The sequence below is a fragment of the Oryzias latipes genome, chromosome 1 (assembly GCF_002234675.1).
Source record: "Oryzias latipes chromosome 1, ASM223467v1".
Classification (NCBI taxonomy): domain Eukaryota; kingdom Metazoa; phylum Chordata; class Actinopteri; order Beloniformes; family Adrianichthyidae; genus Oryzias; species Oryzias latipes.
Window position 1 is genome coordinate 22270644 of NC_019859.2, and position 24631 is coordinate 22295274.

Below are 24631 nucleotides of genomic sequence, written 5' to 3' on the forward strand. Positions count from 1 at the left end.
ACAATTTATCTCAACCTAAACATCAAAACGAGGAGAGGATCTAATCAGCAGGAAAGGATGCAGTGGATGTAAATATGAGCAGAGTGAGGATTCGGTTTAGGAACATAAATCTATCAGATCAAAGATGTCACGGAAAGAAGAAAATCCTTTGTTTCCTTGTTGATTAACTGGGTGACATTAATGACAGTAAATCACTAATGAGGTGCTGCTCCGGCTTAGCCTCTAGACCTCTGAATCTTCACCCGTACAGCCGGTTTGTTCATTGATGTCAAAATGGAAGGCTCTGCCCCGCCGTTTATTTGATATTATTTACAATAAAGTCTAGGGAAAAAAAGTCAGATGACAGTCCTCGGGGGCTTTCATGATTAAATTTAATTTGAAATAAATAATAAAAGCTAAAAAGAAATGTAAAGTGGACCATCTTCCTGCACAGCCAGTCAACCAGTCTTTCACAAAATAATTACAACAGACAGATGATGGCATGTGTTGATGAGATCAGTGTAGCTCTGAGCTGCTCAAAGCCAAGAAACAGCAGTGCAAACGAATGACAGCAGCTAGCGGTGTCCAGTATAGTTACATATAGTCAGGTATTCCTTCTGAGTTGTTCGCTGCCATTTTAGCACAAGTTATTTCAAATTAATCACGTCGTATGTAAAAATGTAGTCAGAAAACATCCTTTATTGGTTCAATTTTACTCAGGCTTGTGTCTTTCTAAAGTAATAACTTAGACTAAAGTGTTAACAACACTAACCAAGCAACCCAAGGCTGTCTGGCATCACAATTATCATCTCGGTTAGAATATATTTCAAAACACTGGAGCCTGTTTGTTTTTCCACAGGTTTTTTTTTTTTCCCCACAACTTTTTATTTAAAGAATTAGTCATTACAACACAGCGACTCCAATAATACCAGATACATTTTCCTTATAAAAAGACAAAAAGCAAAAAGGAAAAAAAAATGTAAAAAACTAAACTGCATTGTTTGACATTTCACTCAAAACAAGTATCTGCACTCAAACAAATAAAAATAATAATTACATAAAACAAAACTTAACAAACATTGCTTCTCTTACATGATACCATCACAGCTCTCCTTATCAAAAGCTTTTAAGCTGAGGTTGCAAAATTCCATGCAGTTGAGATCAAAAATCTGTTGAATCATCTGTTGGGTCTAATTTTTGAATATAATTAATAAAGGGTCCCCAAATTTCCTCAAATAGGTGTTGTTTACTTTTATGGATATACATTATTCTTTCCAAAGGAAGACAATGCAACATTTGTTTCAGCCACTTATTTATGCTAGGTCTGCTCATGTTTTTCCAAGCCTGTGCAATACACCTTTTAGCCTTTAAGAATCTGATATCAATACATGTACTCTCTGTATTACTAAAATTATGTTTCACTGGATATATAGTCAAAAGAAATAGGGTAGGGCTCAATGTTTAGAGATTATTTTTTCTATTCTAATTTTAACTTCTTCCAAAAAGATTTGTATTTGGTGGCACTCCCACATGCAATGCCTTAATGTGCCTTTAAATCCACATTTTGCACCAACATCTGGTATGTTCTTATTGTATTTATTTAGTTGCACTGGTGTCGTACATAAACGCATTAACCATTTAAATTGCAGTATTCTCAGTCGACTGTTAATAGACATAGAATGAATCTTACAACATGCCCATGTCCAATCATTTTCATTAATATTGAATGATAAGTCATCATTCCATGATTTTAATTTACCATTTGAATTCTCTGATGTATTAGATATCAATAAGTTACAGAGGTCCGAAATTATGCCTTTTCTTAATTTGTTTTTCATCATCTGGGTTTCCAGCTGTGAAAAAGGAATTTTGTTAAGACTCTTTTGGTTTGCATTCACAAAGCTTCTTAACTGAAGATATTTAAAGTTGTGTTTTTTATCCAGGTCGTACATAGATTTTAGCTCCTCAAAGGACATAAAGGTATCGGACTGTGAGGGGTACAAATCTCTAATTGTTCTAAGTCCTTTGGATGCCCACGTTTTAAACCTTGTATCCATTCTTCCTGGTAAAAAAAACCGCGTTACCCCAGATTGGGCTAAATTATGATAAAGAATTTACTTCTTTTAAATAGTTTTTGACCTCAAACCAGACCTTTATCATGTGGTTCAAGAAAGGATTTTTGATTTGTCTTTGTAACTTTCTTATTGTATCAGAATATAAGAATGACGGTAAAGGTATTTTTGAATTGTGGGATTCGATTTCTTCCCAATGTGGATTATTCTCATTAGAGAAGTAAAACATAATGGAGCGCAGATGTGTAGCCCAAAAGTAATGCTTAAAATTAGGGGATTTTAGCCCCCTCCATCAAATGGTAAGTATAGTAAAGTAAGTAAGTCGTAGTTGAGGTTTTCTGTTGTTCCATATAAAGGCTACTGGGATTTTCTTTGACCAAGCAAATAATTCTAGAGGGGGTGCCAGAGGGATATTTTGGAACAAGTATAGCAGTTTTGGCGATACGTTCATTTTTAGGATATTTATTCTTCCCATTATAGTTATGGGCAGCTTCATCCATCGGTCTATTGAATCTTTGATTTTTTCTTTTAAGTAATCATAGTTACGTTGGAAAACTTGTTCCAGCTTTGGTACAATTACCACTCCCAAGTATTCAAAATGTTCTACTACTTTAAAGTGAGATGTTTTGGAAGTGGGGTTTTGCCTTTCCATAGAATTTAGCATTAAAATTGAAGATTTTGCATTATTCACTTTATATCCGGAAATACTTCCAAATATTTCAATCACTTCCAGCACTGCTGGGATTGATGAAGTAAGGTTACTTAAATATAAAATGACATCGTCTGCAAACAAAGAAATTTTGTGTTCAGAGGGTCCTATTGTGATTCCAGTTATCTGTGTATGTGCACAAATCGCTGCTGCAAATGGTTCTATTGCTAAAGTAAAAAGCAAAGGAGAGAGAGGACATCCTTGCCGACATCCTCTCTTTATTTTAATTGGCTTAGAGAAATTTCTATTTGTCAAAGCTTCCGTTTTTACACAGGTTAGTGTGTAAACAGCAACAACAATCAAATAAGTGGAGAGATGACAACCTGAACAGTAAAAAACAAAAAAAAAGTATGAATAAAAACAATAAAAACATTTCAATGTGTAGTCTTATTTAGAGCAGGGGTCCCCAACCCCCCAGCTGCAAAGAGGTACCGGTCCGTGATACAGTTGGTACCGGGCCAAAGAGCGTAAAAAATCACAACCTCAATTTCTTTGTTTTATTTATAATTTTATTCTGAAGGAATTTTTCTTTTTGGAAAACTGCTGGATTCTCCACCACACTTTACTCCTTCTGGATGTATGTCAAGTTGTTCATTCAAGTGTTAAAAAAATCCAGCTGCTATTTTCTTAAAGCTGCTACTGCACGTGAAATTACAGAGCTAGCAAAGTTAACTAAACTAAACTAAGGCAAACATCTTTGAAAAGTTTCTTTTCACAGGAAAGACCCAGTGAGGAAACAGAAGAGGAGCCTTTAACTTCAAATAAAAAGAAATCTGCGTTTAAAAGACAAAAACAGAATTCATTTCTTGCTTTACAACAGTTTTAGTGTTAAAAAAAAATCAGAGCGAAAAGCAGAAAAATGTATATCGAAAAAGAATAAAATGATTTAAAATATCATTTAAGGAAATTTTTTTGACAAAGACACTGCATGCCTCAAAGCTGACCACACCCACTACGTGACCGTCCAACTGGTCACCCATGGACTTCGCTGTTTTGTGCCCAATGTTGTCATCGGAATTGACTTGATTGAAAAATAAACAGGTTATATTCGTCAATATTCCCCAACGTTTTGCTCTGTAGTGTGTGGGGATAAAGTAAGTAAATAGAAAGAACAAAACAGACTGGGATGTCGTGATGAGCACATAAACAAAACCGACATGGATCATGTCTCAATGTTAAGGGAAACTGAAGGCAAAAAAATAAAGAGAAGATGTCCACTTTAGACTCATACAGGCCAGTCCATGAAAATATTGTCTGACATTGTACTGGTCTGTGGTCTGGAAAAGGTAAGAGACCACTGATTTAGAGGACACTATGTGGAAGTCTTTATGAGTGGATCAGTTAACAAAGGCTAATGGGAAAAAGCTCACATGGTGAAAAATTAAATGCCCCCTAAGTGGTTGTTTTATCATTATGCATGGTTAAAACCAAACGTCACTGTTAAATATGGTTTCTAATACGGTTGTTTGGAGCCTGCTGTATGTATTTATTTATTTAGGTTGGGGTGGGGTGATTACTGATCCTACACATGTCAATATGTTAATGTTAATATTACATTTTTGGGAAAAACAAATTTCAATTTAAATGTGTCCAAATTAAGAAACATTTATACGTTTTTCAGGTTTTAGGCTTTAAACAGCAAAATCATCACAATATGTACTACTGTAATTATCCGATGGATTAGGTTCCTGAGTCCCAGCCCTGATTGATGGAATTTCTGCAGGTGTCAACATTGATACTTGTGCTATACGGTTTCTTTACTTTGAAACAACACAAGATGGCAGTATGTGTTCTTTTAGTGTTGATGGGGCTGATGTAGCATGCAGCAGTTAAAGCAATTTTAGCCAGTTTTACTAAATATGAGCCTTAAAGACTGAACAACACTCAAGGCTGCTTTAACAATGCATGCACCTAATAACTTAACATTTCTGTACTGAGATTCCTCAAATCTGCCCACTCAATCGTGACTAAATACAGAAAGAAAATCGCTGCAAAAGAAACAGGGGCTGGAAATATGGCAGAAAATATTACCATAGAAAATAAACTGAACTTAATGACTCATTTAGACAAAACAAGGAACTGAAACAAACCAATGATATTAAAGTCCCTGAAATTCACTAAGATGTACTTTCTTTTTATTAGAAAATTGAGGTCTTTCCATTTTCTGAGATCATTCTGCAGTCAATAATTCACAGTAATTACCACCCACATCGAGCAAAATCCCAAAATTATGTGCATGTTGTCTAATTTCACATCACATCAGATTTGTACTTTTTATTAAGAGCCTTCAGAATTGTTTTTGAAGTGATAACTTTTTATTTGTCTTATTTTATATAGACAAATAAGGAAGGGTAAATCTCCAACATGCCATAAGAAAGTGGAAATGTCTCATAGAAAATGTACCGCTACTCTGTAGAGAAGGAAAGCATCGGGGAGGCAGCATGAAAGGTTTCAGATGTAATCAAAAGGAAAAATGCACTCCATGTTGATGTATTATGTTGGACCAAATCTTAGGGTCTTATTGCAAATCATTTACTATCTTGTCCAGAAACTTCCATTGTAATAATGCAGTTAAACACCATAAAGAAATTCTGGGAGCTCTTTGAGTCCTTTATAAAAAAAAATAATGATGGGAATGTAAATTAATTGAAAATAGTAGAAATGGAATCAAGACCATGAGAAAAACATCCATGCCTAAAAGGACTCAGCACAATAGAAATTGAGACTAAGCCAACCTTCATAAATACACAATGCAATTTCTCTAATTTGAATTATTGAAATGATCTGAAACATTGAAATGATACATAACAGTTGTAGATGATTATTGGATGAACCTTGTTAGACAATCTGATATAATTATGTAAGAAAGACCCTTTTTCCTTTTTAGGTAAAAGCTAAATTTTTTCTCATTTTGATGCATGATTACAATGCGGTGTCTTGAACAATTTATTATTAATAACAGTACTGTTTATGAATACACCAGATCTCAATTTTTTACTTCAATTTTCCACAAGAGTACAATTGCTGCATGGTAGCATAAAACTTCCTTTCCAAGTATTGCTTTAAGATTTGTTGTAAAACTGCTTTGTAAGTTTTTGCGACCAAACATCATGTTTTTTTGACAACAGAACATTATGCTGATGGCACTGAAATGTTATTTCATTTTATGAAATACATTTTTGCAGCACTTGACTTGGACAAAAAATGTCCTCAGACAGTTGTTTTGACCCAGGAAATAAATTGGAGACTTAGATTGAATAGTGATTTTAAAAAAACCTTTAACTTTAATGTCAAACTGCATTTAGGTTACTTGAGTTATTTTTTATTTAAATCAAGAAGTGTTTGTCTTGGCTTTTTTTTTTTTTTAAGAATGAACCCAAACTTTTGAAACTATGAAGGTGTGATTATGGGTAGTCACACAACAAAAACGAATACACCTCAGTAAATTTGCATTTCATGTTCATATTAATACCTTTAACTGTGTTTTATTGTGGTTTTCAAAATGGTGCAAACGTCACACTTGTGTCCTGGAGGTGGTTTTAGTGATATTATTGCTGCCTCTGCCCCAAAACCCACAGTCGCATATCACTCTCTTTGGAAGCCTGTTCCTGAAGATATGATAGCGTTCTGGACAGATTTGGGGAAGCGAGGATTGTGTTAGATTAATTGCTGAAGCAGTAGCTTCAGTGCACTACACTGCTAGATGCCCCTTCTGGAGCTGGTGACAAGAGTTAATCCTCCCAGCTTTGTCAGAGATTCAGCTTCACAGAAATATTAACTACACTTTTTTTTGAGTGCTCTCCCTCAAAACATGGAGGTTGTGTCATTCAGGCTACATCTGGTCTGGAATTCAACTCCGTCTTCAACTGCCTTCTTCTACCTGCAGAAGAAGCTCTCAGCTGTTGAGGACAAGAGCCAGACATTTCCACACAAGTAGCAACCCAACAAAATCAATGAATAGTCTATCATCTCCCCCCAGTTAGTTAGTTTTTTATTAACTCTTTATGTAGGAATTGACCTTATTAATGGCAACATCTCAGCTTTTCACAAGCCTACGTATTTTACAATATCTTTAAATATGATAGTAAATAAGACAAATCTGACTTATGACAGACTACATAATTAGCTGCTGTTAGCTCATCTGTCTCTCATCAAGACTCGTGTTTTCTGCCTGTCTTATTCTCCTCCCTCTGATGGCCATCATTTCTTCTTATCCTCAACTGATTCTCACTTCACTGATGTCAAATAGGCTCAAATTAAAAAAGATGACTTTATCATCGGAAAAGACGTTAGGATTTTCAACCCCTTCCGTCTCAAAATTACACTTGTAGTTAATGTTCTTACTGTTATTATTGACCTAGCTTAACAGCTTTCCTTACTGATATCATAGCTTGGCGCTCAGATGTAAAACTTCTTCACAGAAATGAGTCTAGATGTTATTTGAATGCATGTGTTATTCAAATTTCAGTTTAAATCAAGTTTATTTTTCATTTCCTCCACTTTAATTGTTTCTCTAGGGGTGTTAACCAGAGTTTCCCTCTGAACATCCATGTCGAATGACACACTGATGATGTGAAAAAGCTGTTACTTTTCTGAGAAAAGCTCAAGATTATCGAAATGAGACAAAAAAATGCAAAACAAGTGCTGTAGGTAAAAGATGCTCTAACTTTTTTTGAAAACTCAAGTGTGGAGGTGAATCCTCATTTTTGGGGAGATGTTACAACTTTGAGCAAAATCTTAGAAAGATTATTTGAATCAAGTAAAAGTTTGACATTTTTATCATCAACACCACAACTTTTATATAAATCTTTAAAAATTATTTCTAATGTGGATGTGTGTTAATTAAGGACGCAAGAATCCCCTTTCCCCACGATTCAGTTCAATGGTGAAACAAAACGGTTCAGTTTTAAACCAAGAATTTTGGCATCCCTAGTGTTTATGTAAAAATGGGACAACATTAAATTAAAGTAGGAAATAACTCATAAATTAAGTACAATGTGATGAAAAAAATGGAATAGTGAAAAACTAAAAAGTGTTGACTGCAGCTACAGACACACTGGGCATGTGTTTACAGTGTTCACGCTGGCCAAGCAGGAAGGGGCTTCTTCGTCTTTTTCTTTTTCTCTAGTTTACTAGAACATATCTGCCACCTACAGTTGGAAGAGTCTTGGTGCGAAATGTTGAAGCTGTACACATCTTGTCAGTCTTGTTCCAGACTTTTTCTTTCACAGCTCTATTCTGATATGTATCACATTATTCCAGCTGGGTACAAACCGTAATTATTAATTTCTCCTCCATGAACAATTTTCAGACAGTTGGCATTTCCGTAAATTAAAATGGACGCCCATCCATATGTCAATACCAAATCCGAATCCCTGATTGGTCAAAGTTTGACTAGGTAAAACTTTTAACGTGCGTTCAGTGGCCGCACGTTTTGTACGCAGAGCCTGAAAAAGGTCGTAAAACTTGCATAGCCATGTGTGAACACAGGAGTTTTGAATGTTGAAGCCCAAAATGTGCATTTCTGCGCGTTTTCATTTGAAGTGGTCGCTTGAAACCCGCTTTCTGAGTGCAGTGTGTACGTGGCTTAAGACTTTTCTTGTTTGTGTCTTTTTTATCAATAGCGGTTGATAATGCTTGATTTGTTTTCACAGCTTTTGCTCTTTTGGTTGGCTTTTTTCTCTGTTGCGTTTGTGTTCAGATGATGTCTTTTAATTTGCTCTTTCCTTCTTATATTCTGTCTGTCTCACTCACAACTGCTTTCTGCTGCCATTTCATCTGCAGTTATTTCAAGTAGTCATCCCTCAATGAATGGAAGTCCCTGGTTTTCAGTAAGTCATTGTCTGTCTACTGTCACATAAACCTTTTCTTGTTGCATCAAAAGTGTCACTTTAAAGTATCCTTAATTTAAGATGTTTATTTGATTAGCTGTTTAAGATCCCGTCAACCAGGCCTCAGTGTCCTAATGTTGGGTCCTATACAACAGTTCACTGACAGGATCATTGTTTCTACACAATTTATGTTGCACTTTAGGGTTACAATTCACCTAAGTGCCCCTTAATGTTTCCAAAAATAAAGTATTAAATGTCCAACATCACAATAATTAAGATGGATTTTTAAATCATTTCTGTTTGAAGCTTAAACAATTGATTTTTACAGCCTGTCTCTGATACAGCCTCAATTAAAAATAATACATTTTCTGTGGTAAATTGCCAAGTCCAACAACATGAGATGATCTTCAATCAAGAGTGGCACGTTTGGAAAATGGAATAAAGCGCCTGAAGTATTCTGGCATGGCCAGATGCTGTGCCTGGCTGAGACAGCACCTGTCGGCAAAGTGAAGAGGAGCCTGATATTCGAGGTTTTGGAAGATGAGCTGCTTGGAAATATTTTTGGCCTCTCTTTAAGATACTCAAACCTTTTAGCAGATTTTAGGGATTATTTAAAAAGGCTATTTAAAAAATCACTTAATCTCAAGTAGTTGTACTGACAATATTTTTTACTATACAATATAACACAAGGATAAAAAATTGCTTCAACATCACAAATAATGAAAACCTGCTGTTGGCAACATGTACAAGATTTTAAAAAGTTAGGGTGACAGGAATCCTAACATACCTAAAATAATCTAAAAAATATATGTTATTCATTAGCAAGATGGGATTGTAAAAGTTCAGATTCACTCAAAATTCCTTGAAGTAAATGAGTAGATTCATATAAAAGCAGCACTGCAACAAACTACAAATGACATAAATAATTATGACATGACATAAAACAATTGGCACGGTGAGGCAGTGGTTAGCGCTCTTGCCTCACAGCAAGAAGGCCCCCGGTTCAAGTCCCGGCTGGGGGACATGAAAAACACAACATCAATGGGGGACCTTTCTGTGTGGAGTTTGCATGTTCTCCCTGTGCATGCGTGGGTTTTCTCCGGGATCTCCAGCTTCCTCCCACTGTCCAAAAACATGCTTCATAGGTTGATTGGCAACTCTAAATTGTCCATAGGTGTGACTGTGAGAGTGAATGGATGTGTGATTGAGGATATTCTACCCTGCGACAGACTGGCGACCAGTCCAGGGCATCCCTTGCCTACGCCCAAGTGGCCGGGATAGGCTCCGGCAACCCCCGTGACCCCGAAAGGGAAAAACGGTCAAGAAGATGAATGAATAAAACAATTGATAAGTTGATTCATGATTTTTCCTAATGTAGCATAATTTTGCACATATTTTTAACTTTTGATACTTGATCAAATTTTGCTATGAAAATTCCTGAAACAGTGTTATGTCTATTTTACTGATATAGTATTATTTTTTTTATATCAATGACTTTTATAAGTAACATAATCTGTATATACTGTGGATACTTCATTGCCATGCTGATTTCTATAAGTTATTTTTTACAAAATAATTTAAGCAATTCATCTTTGTCATGTGCTTTTTGATATTTCAAGATTCTTAATTCTGTCTGATAAAAGCTAGGAACAGGATAATGATAAATCATGTAATAAAATGGTTACGGTAGAACAGGGGTGGGATTATATAAATTCGCTTCCTTCCACTCCCTTTCAAGCAATATTTATTAATATGTTTAATTATCCAAAGTTTGATTGTATAACTGATGAGTATATTGTTTTTTGTGTTTTCTTAACTTCTTAAACCATTTAAAATAAAATAAAAATACAAATTTTGTAACATTCTCCTTCATCATAAAGCCATTATTTCTTCTGAGGGATTAGGAATATTAAGCAATTCAAACATCGGCAACCTTTGGCTTTATATAAAACTCAACTTCAGTGCAATTAATGTTTAAAGGGTCTATATCATGCTTTTCTTACGACTTTCAGAGAAAACAATAGCCATATTGTACATAATATCTTACCTTTGGCACACTAAAGAAGGATTTTTTTATGAAATATTAGTTATTTTTGTAGCCTTTTTAAAGGCCCTTTAATGTGTTAAAATCCCACAATGTTTAGGGATTTAGTAATGTACTTTACATTTGGCAATTTATTCACACTATCTGCCTATATGCGGTTTCAGGCTTTGCCACCACATGTTATTTGATGTTGATTTGTTTAAATTAAATGAATATTAACTTAAGATAACGTTTTTTGAGAAGGCTAATTTTTCATTTTCAATGCAGACATTTTACTGAGGGAGAAATAATTATCGAGAGAAAAAAAAGAGAAGTAAGGGGAAAATTAAATTAAAGAGTGTGTGGTGGATGAAAGCGGTGTGACAAAAAGCTGCTAAGATTACCAGGAATGCACAGGGGTTGGAAACAAACACAGTTGGTTGTCTACAGTCAATAATTCAATACCCAGAGTGCAATGTGCTCCTTGAAAATTAAATGTCCAAGATTCCACCACCTGCAGCTAACAAGCACTGTATTGCTAGCAGTTCTTCTCTTGATCTGTGTGCTGTCTCCTCCTGGAATTCATAAGAAGAGGAGTTGGATCTTGAACGGCATTCAAGAATCTGAATCTCACCATGTACTCCAAAGAGCAAGGCTCTCTCATTTGTAATGACAATCGGAGGAAGAAATTGCTTAAACATTCTCCTTGTTGTTCATGTTGGTCCTGCTCTGCATCCTGAACGCTCCCTATTTTACATGTCGACATTTTACATAATATTCATGATGTTGCATGGCTTCAGAAAGCTCAAGTAGTTACTATCACATCAAAAGAAGATCATCAGTGACATGATTGCTTTTAATGTCAAGTTTTTAGGAAATACAAGCAGAAATCCATAACGGCATCAGAAAATGACTTTTCAAGCATTTTCATTGCTCTCGCGTACTAAGATTTATCACTTATATTGTACCAGGCTGCAAAAGTGGTATCCGTCCATAACTCATCAGAAATATAGACAATAAATACTCCTCTTTTCATGTTTTTTCATGAGTCAAAGGACTCTCACCAGCAGAAGTCAAGTTCCGAGTCAATGGCTACAAGCAGGAAAAACAGGGAGTTACACGAACGGGCTAAATAAGACACGACAAAAGTTAACCACAAAATCAATAACAGCAGGATCAGTCGTCCAGAAAGTCTCTCATGTCTTTAAAAGCATTTACTGTCCCAGTGAATTAGCTTCTTGTGTTAAACATGACATGATTTCCTCATTTTTTTCATGCTCCATTGAAGGCCACTTGGTCCAAATGCAAGTTTTGAGACATGAGCGGAATAAATTTGGGAACTCAGATCAGTCAACCTTGTGTGTTCTGCCTATCTGCTTTTCTTTATTTAAATAATTTTTGTGCAATCTTGCAACAAACTGGAGAAGAAAAACTTATAAGAAACAAAAAAAATGGTCCACGTAACAGCTAAACTTGAGAGGAGAAAAATAAAAAAACAACTAACCTTAAACATGTTACAAATAGAAGGTTGAGCTTTTGTATAAACTTCCAATCCCAAAAATCACCCTTGAAAAAAGGAAAGCCCTGTCTGAACTTTTTTCCTCCTTCTGGCTGTGAAGATGGTTGACATTAGGCCTGCACAATATACCGCAAAATTATCATTATCGCGACATTAAGCTGTGCAATTTGCATACCGCAAAAGACAGCGAAAATCGCAATAAATGGTTACCTCAAATGTGCAAAAAAAACTCATGGCAGCTTGAAATAGTGAACTAATGAAATTAATCCCTTTATGCATTTAACCAATCGGAAGGACCCGTTTACCTTGTTGATCAATCAGATGAGCCCTTTTATGTTGGATGTTTGCCTCCTACGTCGACAAGGGTCATTTGGAGTATAATTTTTAAACTATTGCAGTGTAATGTAAATGATGTTTTTGGTTGTTTGGCTATTTGTTTATATACCACAAATTATATCGTTATCGCGATGTTAATCACCAATATCGCATATCGCGAGTTTTCCTCATATCGTGCAGCCCTAGTTGACATGCATAAAGCGTTGTCTCTCCCGTCTTGGTATAAAAATGAACTTAAATTCAGCAGGGTGGGTTCCAATTTGGGGCACAAGAGGTCATCGGGTTTTCAGCTGTAAAAATTGGGTCTACTTTAGTGGTTAATCAAACTTACTTTTGAGTGTTGATTACAAAATTTGGTCATAAGTGGAGTTGCTGGCCTTGCGACAGACTGGCAACCCATCCAAGGTGCACCTCACCTTCACCCTACAGTAGCTGAGATAGGCTCCAGCAACCCTGTTATGCCAGAAAGAACTTAGTGAGTTTAAAAAAAAGGAAGGATGGATGTGGAGTTACACTGGTTGTCATGTCAACAGGTGCTTGTTTAAGGAAAAAAACGTTTACTTTGTGTAAATAGCTGACTGATGTGTTTCTGTTACGGCAGAAAATGAGGACATACCCAGGCGCAGAGAGGATGAGGAGGCAGGAGGTTACAGGGGAAACTACATAATAAACTATGGACCAGCACAGGAGGAAGGGAAAGACTTAAATACAAGCAAGACAACGAGACACAGGTGGAAACAATCAGGACAGAGGGGAACCAAAGTAAAACTCAAAACCAAAGTACAACACAGGAACCTTTCAAAATAAAGCAGGAAGTGAACTGAAAGCATGCCAGAACATAAAACAACTAAAACATAAAAGCAAAGAACCTAAAACCATGACAGTTTCTGACTAAACCAAACTAGAGAGCAGTGTTGGTGAAATGTCAATCAGCAACACATGCTTGAGATGAAAAAGACCAATAACACTGGCCACACCTCTTTACACACTAAGAATAGCAAAAACCTTACTAAAACTGAAGAAAACTTAAGAAAACATAAAAGTTGGATCATATATCTTTGGAGACCTGCAAAACTGATTCTTCCTTTTCTTTATCTTCTACAAAATTAACAAATGTTTGAGATGTTGGGATCAGTCTGCTCATTGCGACAATCAGAGAACATATGTAAGAGCTTTTTCTTATCACCACAAAATGTATCAAAGATCTTCCACCCGATTTTTTATTCTTTACAACAATTATGGAAGCAGAAGGCAGCTGGTGGTTCCTCAGACCTTCTGTTTTCCTTGATAATGCATGTCCAGATCCATTTGTCTCCACAGTCTTTGTTTCCAGTCTGGTAGCATTAGCAAAGAGTTCCAGTTAAACAGTCTGGATTGACTGTTTTGAATTTGTGGCTTGTATCTCACACTCAGCACCGTCCCTTTTGGTCAGTGAGTTCCACAAAGGCTCTGCTCTTCATATTTTCAGAGCCACAAATTGATTTGGTAGACAGCTTCCAATCTCTTGGCACTTGTTTTGTGCCTTCATGCTGTCATCCCGGCAAATGTTTTAAAGCCTCTGGCCTGGCCCCTGAGCAACATCTACCTCTCAAATCTCTGTGCAGTATCTACCGTATCAAGGATACTCCATCTATTATAGTTCTTTCACTGTCTCCTCTTTACTCTTTGGGTTTGAGTTGCCTAAGACACTCACTTGGTATTTCATCATTGTACATTATCTTCCCAATGGATCTTCCTTTTTTTATCCTGGACAATGACTTCAATGGCTTTCCAATCTGACTGTAAAGCAGTATGAAATCAATGCAGCTCACAAATGGTAATAATAATTTGGGATGCATTCTGTGATGGGCTGATGTGATGGACTGCTACCTACCAATAAGTAGAACATGTATGTATCTTTTCCACTCATTGTCAAAGTCGCATTGCATTACAACAGGCTACTACAGTTATGAATGTAGTCTATTCAATATCCATTTATGTAATGAAGACAAATTTTAGTTTTTATTTAACAGCAACTTGCTTCAAAATAAATTCGACAGAAAAGGATTTGGATGCAAATGAAGCAGTTATTTAAGCTGGAGCTGACTGATGAAATTCCTGATGGACTTAACATCCTTGGCAGAGTGAGTGCAGCGGACACAGTGCCAGCTTTTTTTCTTTCATAATGTAAATGTTAGGTTATGAGGAGAATTGCATTTATTATTATTCTTTATGGTGCCTAATACCAACGGTGCCAAGGTAGAAAACTCAGCCGCTGTTGAAAAAAAAAGACAGACTGAGCGTGTGTTATCTCTGCTCATACAACAATGTCTGGTTCACTGTAAAAACACATTATTCATCTCACTTACTGAGATAATTTTGTCATAGCATATGTACCACTTTAAATTGTGAATTCAACAACCTTGCTTCATGGGATAAGTGAGACTTTAGCCACTCGCCAATGATCCTTGTTGGAAACAAATAAAGAGATGAAATAATTATGATGCATTCATGTCACTGGTCCATGTCTCCCAGCCAAAGGAAATCAAATTGGATTTAAAAAGCAAACCAATTTCAGAGACTGCTGCCTTTATCCGAAACCAAATTTGCTTCCATTGGGATTTTGGGTGCTAAATTAGCTGAAATCACAGAAACGGCCACTCCACACTTTCACACCTGCCAGGATTTTTTTTTTTAAAAAGCCCCCCCCCATCTGATAAGATTTAAAGACCCACTCGGAGGAAAATTGTGTTTTTGGTGTTATATAGCATATTCTTGTTACATATTGATAATGGTGGACACGTATAAAGAAAATTAGGGCATTTCTGAGTATTTCTATATTCAAATTGTGGTGCATGAGGAGCAGACGAAAAAATACAGTTTGAAATAGAGCGTATTTGTGATGTAGAAAGTATGCTGAGCAGGCCACAAGCTCTCTGCTCCGAGCTCCCAGCAATAGGTAGAGGAAGGCTCTGCGCCGTCCCGCCCAAAACTCAGATGTTATTCTTATGAACTGCGAAAAATAACACATTGGTGAATTTTGGCAAAAAATGTCATATTCATAATTAAAAGACCAATGGGAACGCTTTTACAATAAATAGAAAAATGATGAGAGGGACTTTTAAAAAGTAACACTTTAAAAAAGATGGAAATGTTCCCAATTTTAAAGTCTCTTGTCATTTAAGACCATACACACTTATTAGGAAGCATTGAATTCAGATAAAAGAAATTTTGACTGAGACTGTGTCCTTTCCTTTACCCACAATACTGAGGATTTAAAGGCGTCCTAATTACTGCTTAAATGTAACAAATGACCGTTTCTAATCTTAAAGGTGTTGTTTGTGGTGAGACGTTCAGCCATAATTATCACTCAGCTCTGCTGTCCCATTCAGCTTCATGGACCGTGTTTATAACGGTCGTTGTGGTAGACTCTTGTGCCGCGCATGTTCAGATTTCGGTTTGATCTTTGTGGCTCTGTCAGCCTCATTTCCAGCCACAACATTTAGCTGTTTTATTGAAAAGGCTCCAATAAACCCGATGTGCGCTTTCAACCAGCCCACAAAGTGACTAACAATGCAGCATATTCCATGAGGGAGGTACTAGTCAGAAGCAATCATTGAAATTCATGTATACTGAACCAACATCATTAAGTACCAAGTTCCAGATCTGCTATTTCTCAAATACTAATTGTTTTCTAGAATGTTTTGTGAGATAGTGAAGCCCTCCTTTTGCGTTGTTTCGCTTCTTGCTTGTGTTTTAACAGTTTTAGGAATTATTCCTTCACAAAATAATTTAGCTTGCTCTCAGCAAAAACTATATAACCAGGCTAAGGGCATTTACGTTACATGATTTAAAAAAAGTGTGAGATTCTCCAACCACATTTCTAGTTAGTTTATGAATAAAAACAATTTCTAATCTTTATATTTATTTCTTGTGACCCCCAAAGATTAAAACTATTTTTTCTTTAAATAAATGATTGAACTATTTGGTCTCTCTGACTCTTTGGACTGACAGCTGTTGTTTCCCAGTCAATCAGTGCTGGTTCATAACATTCAGAAACAACCCCTTCAAAACTTTAGCATTGTTTTACCATAAATAAATCAGAACACCAAGAATATTCTTTTCCCTGCAGCCAGAGATAAACATGAATAAGTTTTTTTAATAAAAGGAAACTCTGCAAAGTCTTTTTTTAATGCATTTTAATTTGCAACATTAAAAACAAAACTGTCTAATATAATAAATATAAACGTTCTGCCAAATGAAACCATTTATTTAAAAGCTAAACGAATAATACATCCATTAGGTAAATCGATTACTACAACGGAACGCTCAATGATGTCCCATTAATAGAAGAGTTTTAGTGAATGCAAAAAAGGCGACTGAGGAGTTTTTCCAACAGTTTCTGGAAGACCTCTCAGGGTTTGCTATCTATTTCATGGAAATGCTCCCATTATGTGGAGAGCTTAGAATAAACTGTTCTGACAAATTATTTATCTATATGGGAAATGTACGGTGGCTCTGAAGGGCCAACCGCACTAATTAATCACTCAACACAAAAACATATTAAAGATAATAACAACAGTTAAAAAAGAAAAACAAATACCGGTAATAAAAAACCATTACATTTTGGAAAACAAAACAAAAAAATAGATTGCCCTCCTGACATAACCCTGACTTTATCCGGGGCACAGGGAGACCCAGACTGGTGACCACTTGTGGCTGCATAGTTAGGCAATAGTGTGAAGCGTCTTGCCCAACAAAAGTAATTTCTAGAAATTAAAATAAAAGGTTCATTGAAAAATCACAACAAGAAAAGATAGGTACTATGGGACATCACTGACTGAAAGATGATTTTACCCATCATTTTCCCTGAAAGTTATTTGGAATGAAACAATATTGTGTATGCTCTGTACTAATCATAAAACTTTTATTAGTATGCGGACATTAAAAACGGGTTTGAAAAAACTGTAAAAACTCAAACATCATCCAATCAGCGATGTCCCATAGTACCTACATTCTCTGGTTTCCTATTGTGTGTTTCTGGGGTTTTTTTTTCTTTTCCAAAACGTGTTTTGGTTTTTTAGAATTTTATTTTGATTTTTAAAATATAAAGTTTTTTACTTGTTCAGGTTTTTGTATTGTTGCTGTGATCTTTAACACATTTTTGCGTTAAATGATTTGTTAGAGTGATTTGCACTTCAGGGCCACCGTAGAGAATGTCACCTCGTGCTCAGTGTGTGTGAATGAAAATTTCTTGGTTCATGTTTTTGAGTCCAGCATGGAACCAACACTCATGTTTCATAAAAATAAAACAAGCATGTTTTGGATTGACAAAAGCCACATTTTTATTCTAGAGATATCTTTAAAAATAAATTGAATAAATTTCATATTTTTGAAGAAAAAAATTGCATATGCTAAATACAGATAATAAAGATGCTCTTTATATTGGAGTAGGGGGATAGAAACACGTTAAATCTGCATAAAATTCACTGATGCAGGTGTGACTGGGTACACACCACGTATTCATGCATATGCAGGTCAAACTATTAACAGAGCCAGCGTTGGTGTCAGCTGTAATGTGCAGGCAACTGCTGCTTCTGTTCACTGTGATGATAAATTCTGCAACAATGCAGTTGCTTTTTTATGCCTAGTTATGAATTTACAAGCATAATCCATGGAGAGGCATTTTTTTTTCCAACTAAGAATTAGGTTAAAGACAAAAAGTGACATTTCGCAACCCTAATATTTGTACGTTCTAAATATAGTAACAGGAAATTTCAATCTGCTAAATGTGAAACATGCTCATATTGGATTAGGCCTACATTTATACCCCTGAATGATCAAAGACATCTTTATACAGTCATCCTCATCATAAAACGCTTAGCTTAAAAAAAAATGTTTAAGTCAACCTCCACTAGATATTACTATGGCCCACTAACTCATTAAATGGGACCACCAACTGTGTTTTGATTAAATGATTAAACAGCGCACGTTTATATGAGTCTTTTGGGGTATTAACTTCTGCCTCAGCCTGCAACATCACACATCGCTGTACAGAAGATCAGCAGGGGTCAAATGACTCATTATCATATGTCACTCAATGCTTTTTATGGGTAATTGCTGGGGAAGGGGAAATGAAAACACTCATTTTCATCTTCCGGAGCCTCGTGTGTGAGTATATTTGACCTGCTGTTGTAAGTACAACCACAACAGCTGGGAGGGGGAGCTGCTGCGTTCTGCCAACAGCGTTAAAGAGAAGGAGTTGGACGCAGGGAGACATGCGTGACCAAATTCAGTCTGGATCGTGTGACGCAACAGTTTACCTTCATTTTAAACGTCAATTTCAAGGACTTGGTGGCTGCTTGTGTTAAATGAAGGAAGAAAAAAAACAAAAGGTGATGATTTGCTGTTGCTCTTATCGCAAAATCCGTCAATACCCCACAGGGACAAACACAGCCACAGTGCTCGTCTGCTTTCCTTTACAAAGAAGCATTTTCCAGCACTAAATTTGTTTTCTGTTTTTTTAAAGAATCTTTATAAATATTTCCCATAAGCTGCAGGTTTCATTATTTTCTCTAAACTCCCACCTATGATCAACCATAAAAGGAGCAGTGACTCAAATGCCTTTTTTTCCAGCACATCCACAAGCATAAAATCAGCTAAAAGATACTAAGGTGGTCCTCTCATAGCACACAGAAAAGGTTAAAACACAGTGAGGAGCTGACCTGTGCCCAAGCAAAAACACTTTGATATTTTTCAAAACTGTAGGCAAATAAAGAGGCTACAAGATGAATGATTCTTAAAAAAAAAAAGAAAAGCGATTTTTTTTTAGAAAAAGAAGACTTCTGCCTGACTGCTCTCAGAACATTAACCCTCTAGCAGGCATATGTAAATTTCACTCTAATTTTGGGCTCATGCTCTAGTACTGTCCTGCACACAAATAAAAACTGAAAGCAAACTCCTTTCACTAACCTTTTTTAATTAAAGACCCACACCAATGAAAATCAAGTTGTTGGTTTTTTTGTGTGTTTTAAACCTTTTTGTGTGGTATTTTTCTCATGATATGGAACACATAAGAAAATAAAGATTAAAAATGCATTTCTGAGTGTTTCTTTATTCGAATTGTGATGAATCAGGAGCAGATGGAAAAAGATCCCATTTCAAAAGTGAGTGGGCCACAAGATCCCGGCTCCACTCCATTCTGATTCATCCACTTTCAGACATATAGGTCCATGGACATCCTTTTTTTGTTTGTTTTTTGTCAGAGCTGGTATATGGCTCAAAACTGTACGGCTGGATAGTTCCAATAAGGCTCGCAATTTTTTGTTGCACCCCTAATGTTCGGTTGCTGTGTGAGTAGCTGTAGGGTAGTGGGAGAGAGTGTACACAAAGGGATCATGGGAAATAAAAGCAGGGTTACTCTGCAAAAAGTCCAACCTACAACTCAGAGAAAACTTTCTATTGAAATCCTCCCACTCAGCGGAAATTGTCCTAGAAAATAACACTTTTTTTTTGTTTTTTTGCAAAGAACATCATAATCATTAGTAAAAGACCACTTGGAACACTTTTAAAATAGAGGAAAAGATCATTGAAGTGGGACTTTAAAGAAAGCTGCAGAAATGCCCTAAATTTCTATTAACCAACATTTTATTAAGATTTTAAAAGTCTAAACTATGACAATCCCAGAGGGTTGTGAGAGGAAACACTCCAGCAAACAGCTCAGGTCCATTCGTCTTCACAGAATCTCAAGATGGAGTCATTTTTCAGTTTCAGTCATCAGCAATTAGGAGGTTGAAACAAGGATAACCTCTTTCTTTTTTATTCCACGCTGTCTGAAGTTGCAACAGCATGAGCTGAAATGACTCCAACAAAACACCTTTCATGTTTTTAAGGTGTTATGACATCACATCCCAGAATTCCTTGCAGCTTTGCACAACATATTTGTATTAATGAATATGGCAACAGCTCTCCACATTCACTGCTCCTCGCTCTATTGAGTTTTATGCCCTACAGAGTTGATCTCCTTTTGTGTCATGCCACTATCAAGAAAATAGGCTACCGCTGAGCACACCATCAGCCTCTCCTTGGCTACACCAACACAATAGGTTTTCCTAGAGCATGAATGGTAATTTAACCTAAATGATTATGATGAATGTACATAAATCCCACACCATATTGAAGATGGGGGGCATTTAGTTGCCAATAGGGATAAGCATGATGGATATTTATGGGATTGGGTGCAAGCCCATATATCCTGTCTTGTCAAGCTCCTACCTTTCATGTAACATCTGTGCGTGTGTGTGAGTGCGTGTGTGTGCGTGCGTGTGAGGGCAAACGTGGCTGAGAGAAGAAGACACTTGGTGTGACAGACTTGGCACGGAAAGCGGGAGGAAAGCGGAAGAAAATGTGTTTCCACAACGTGACTGCGTTCAAAAGCCTGAAAACTGTAATTTGAGATATGAATACATTACACAGCTCCTCGTCATAGGCAGAGTTAATGTGATGCAACAGCGCCTCTTAGCGCCGCGCAGCCTCGCTGACTGCGACTGAGGAGGCGCTTCTTTCTCAGCTGATACAAAAAAGAAAAAAAAAAACTCTTACCTTCGGTGTCACAATGCGTGTCTGCCGCTGCGGGTTTGCGCTAACGGGGGCTTTGCGCCTTCTTCTGCGGAGTCCCTGCTGTTGACTTTTACTTCCATTGGGCGAGGGCCCGCGCGGGCGGCCGCTGGGACTTGTCCTTTTCCTGGCATTTTGGCTCCTTCTCAAAGCATCAGTCAGACCAGAGGAAAAGTGTTCAAACTTGATCTGAAAACACAAACACCGCAAATGTTGCGCACTTTGGCTTTTCTCTTGGAGCCTGATGAGGAAGGTGCGCGTATGATGAACATCCCTGCATTCTCCGTGACTCATAAGCAGTTTAGCACTAAGAATCTCGTCAAATACCGGCTCACTACAAGTGATGTTTGTGCGCGGGGGTGCATGCGCTCCCGTGGAATGCGTTTTCTGTGTTTTTGACAGGCGTGCGTGCGTGCGCCTCTCCTGGAGAGGACACTGGATGGGAAGCCTGCGTGACGAAGGTGCACGTTAAATTCAAAGGTGTGTGAGGTGGTGTGTGAGAAATTAGTAGGTTGAGAGAGAAGGAAGAGGAGGAGGAGAGAGAGGGGGAGTGAAAACAGCCTGTGGCTCCTTAGCGAATATTCCCCTCACGCGCCTCTCCAGTGCCGCTCTCGTCTATGTAGGGCATGCAGCAGGTTGTGTGTCGAGGACTCGCATACAAGCTTTGAGGAGAAAGCTGAGTTATGAAATGAGCCTGAACCAGAAGAGCGGGAAAGAGTTCTCAACTAAGGCGCACAGACAAAATGAGACCCAAATACAGGAGAATTGAGCTCACCCCATTCCCGTGACACATCTCTCCAGGCAGCCAGGTGGAGATGACATTGCAGCCTGTTACTCCATTCGGGTGCCCTCGACAGGAGTGGGAATCAAAAACGCGTCTCCGTCGTGAGATTAATCCATCCACTTCTTCTCCATCAACCCCCCCACTGATATATCCACACAACTGTGATTCTGAGACCCACTCCGTCCACGGCCACCTCTTCCCAGTGGATGAAGGCTATTTTTCTCCTTTCAGATGTCAGACGCGGTCCATTGAAAGTGGGGGGCAATTAGGGGGGAAAGGAATGTGAGCGTCTGCGCGTGGGTCTCAGAATCCAAAATAAGCGTTGGTTCGGAATCTCCAGTGGCAGCCCCGCGCGTTCCGCAGTGAGGGCTCGTGGACAGGTCCGCGCGCCTTCCTCCTCCTCCTCCTCCTCTTCTCCTGTCCTCCTCCTCCTCCTCCTCCTTGCGCCGCTCTCCGGATTCTTGGAGACCAAAGAGGGGATTCCGTCACAAATAACATCAAAACACACAGGCGCGCACGCACCAATTCACGCACACAGCCCTGCTCTCTCTCGCTCTCCGCGCAGCCAGGCGCGCTTTGCAGGAGAACGCCACTCTCCAAAAGCCGTGCTGAACAATCGGGAGCAAGTTTAAACGAAAATACTTTTTTCTTTTTCTTCCTCCTTACGGTGCCGCACGACAGAGGTGATGCTCGGCTGCCTGTCCGACAGACCGGCAGAGAGAATTAAGGAAATGTTTTCAGCCAGTCTCTTTACCCTGCAGCCCGTCCACCCACGCTTCGCCGGCTGAAGGTACTTACACATCAGCCTTGTTAATTAAACATACAAGGGATAGAGGGAGTAGTGGGGGAGCAGACTTTGGTGACTTCATCTTCCTATTATAAACGAGGACCCATTGGAGTTGAAAGTGTGCGCGCCAATGACATTTCTGCGCAAATGTTTCAAAGGCATAACGACTCCAACTTCACGGTGCGTTCAGACTGACTCCTCCCCGTCCCTTGTCGGGTCTAAGATTTCCCCTTTGGTTGAAAACCAGGCAAAACAGCAAACATCATCCATGGTGTGCGCCTCGTGCCATCTTCTCAAATGAAACCGCGTGCGCGAGCCAGGATCCCTGCCGTGTGTGCGTATGTGTGTGCGCGCGTGTGCCTGCGCGCCGTGACGACTGTCTCGTCGTCAAACAAGTCAATATGCCCCTCGCATCCGCTCCACACCAACTGCACGCAGATAAAACATTTCAATATCCGCTCTCATCTGTTGGAGCCTATAATCTGGCGCAGAAAGGCGCCTTTTTCTCCAAATTAAAACGCCGATATTTTTCTTAACCCTGCACCCAGACGTTTGCTGTTCGTTTCATCCAAACGGGTTTTTTTTAAGACGTCGGGTGAGATAAGGGGAAAAAAAGGGAGCGTGTGAATTGCACAGTATCAATTAAACATAATTAGCAGATCAAAATTGCAGCGCAGGGGGTCCTCAGGGAGGGCTGACAAGTTCCCTCCTTCCCTCCCTCTCTCAGCATCCCCCGTCTGTGTTGCCTTTGAGTCCCACTGCAGACAGATGGTGTCGATAGCCCACTGCAAAGGGTCATGTCAGCAGGCCTGAGCGATTGGATTGGCTGTCATAAATTGAGATGAGACAAGAAATGTAGCAGCATAATCAGATCAGAAGGCTTATTATTAAGGAACAGTCCATTGCTCCCTTCTTCTTCCTCCTCTATCCTGAGAATAAAATCCCCACCTGTTGAGATTTTTTTATCCTCCTCCGTCAGAGCCTCCCAGGCTTAAAATGAAAGGAACACATGATTGCATAACCTGGACATGAAAGAGAAGAAAAGACTACATCAAGACTGGATAATGTTTTTCTTTTGTAAAATAGGGAGAAGAGAAAAACGCATTCCAAATGCAAGAGCTTTGCTTTTAAATCTCCATTATATAGCTACTGGCTATTTATCCATTAGAGGCATCTTTTTCTTTTCATTTTTTGAAAAATTTGCCTGAGGACACCCCTTTGAGAACAATGGATAATTAACAGCAACTTTCAGGAACCCCAAATTAGAGCAAGTGGAGTCTGGCTGAACTTGGTTCGGTCTATATTTAACATATTGCTTTGGTCAAGGAAATAAAAACATATTTTTCTTGGTCTTCAAAATAAAACTCTTAAAAATAGTTGTTGTTTTTTTTTCAATCTTTGTTCACTTTCAAGGACAAGCCTGCCCGCGGAGTACCCTATGGCAATTCGTGGGACATGACCTTTTCTGCATCTGCACACTCTCGAGGATCTAGCTCTCTCATTTTTTATGCAATCATCTGGTGCACACCAGTCTAACACTTACACACGGTAGTGAGTCAGCTCTCAACAACTGTTCTGAACTTCAGCAGCAGGCTGAGGGTGGTGGAGGTGGGAGGGCAAGATTTTTTTCTTTTTTTCATTTGGGGCCACTTGAACATATGTCTCTTTGCTGTAATAGATTTGAAACTGCCGCTCTCTTAAGTCGTGCTTCTTTATTAGGCCAAAAGCACTCTGGGGAGAGATTTCCCAGGCATTTTGTGCTGCAGAGACACTGGACAAACATAAAGGGTCTCATTTTAGTTCAAAAATGGCTCCAAGGACACAAAAGACTACAACGAGCATCTTTTATTCTGTGTCAGATTGTATTTTTACAAGTCCACCGCCTGTAGCTTATTTTAGGCTGTGAGTGCAGAAAATTTATTTAAAAAAATCAGTGACCTTTTTATCACTGCTTATAATGAAGTAACAGAAGGCTTAGAATTTAATCTTTATTTAG

General features: G+C 38.1%; 1 protein-coding gene across 1 annotated transcript in view; it reads right to left on the reverse strand.

The window, feature by feature from the left end:
- The window catches only part of LOC101164378 (glutamate receptor ionotropic, NMDA 2A), a 134236-nt gene extending 111996 nt beyond the window's left edge, over positions 1–22240 (reverse strand). The window contains exons 1-2 of the mRNA XM_011477376.3: positions 21840–22240; positions 21050–21253 (exon numbers count right to left, since the gene is read on the reverse strand). Of these exons, the coding sequence (XP_011475678.2) occupies positions 21050–21253; positions 21840–21857 (222 nt within the window). The 5' untranslated portion in view covers positions 21858–22240. The remainder of the gene's footprint in view (positions 1–21049; positions 21254–21839) is intronic.
- Positions 22241–24631: the final 2391 nt, after the last annotated feature.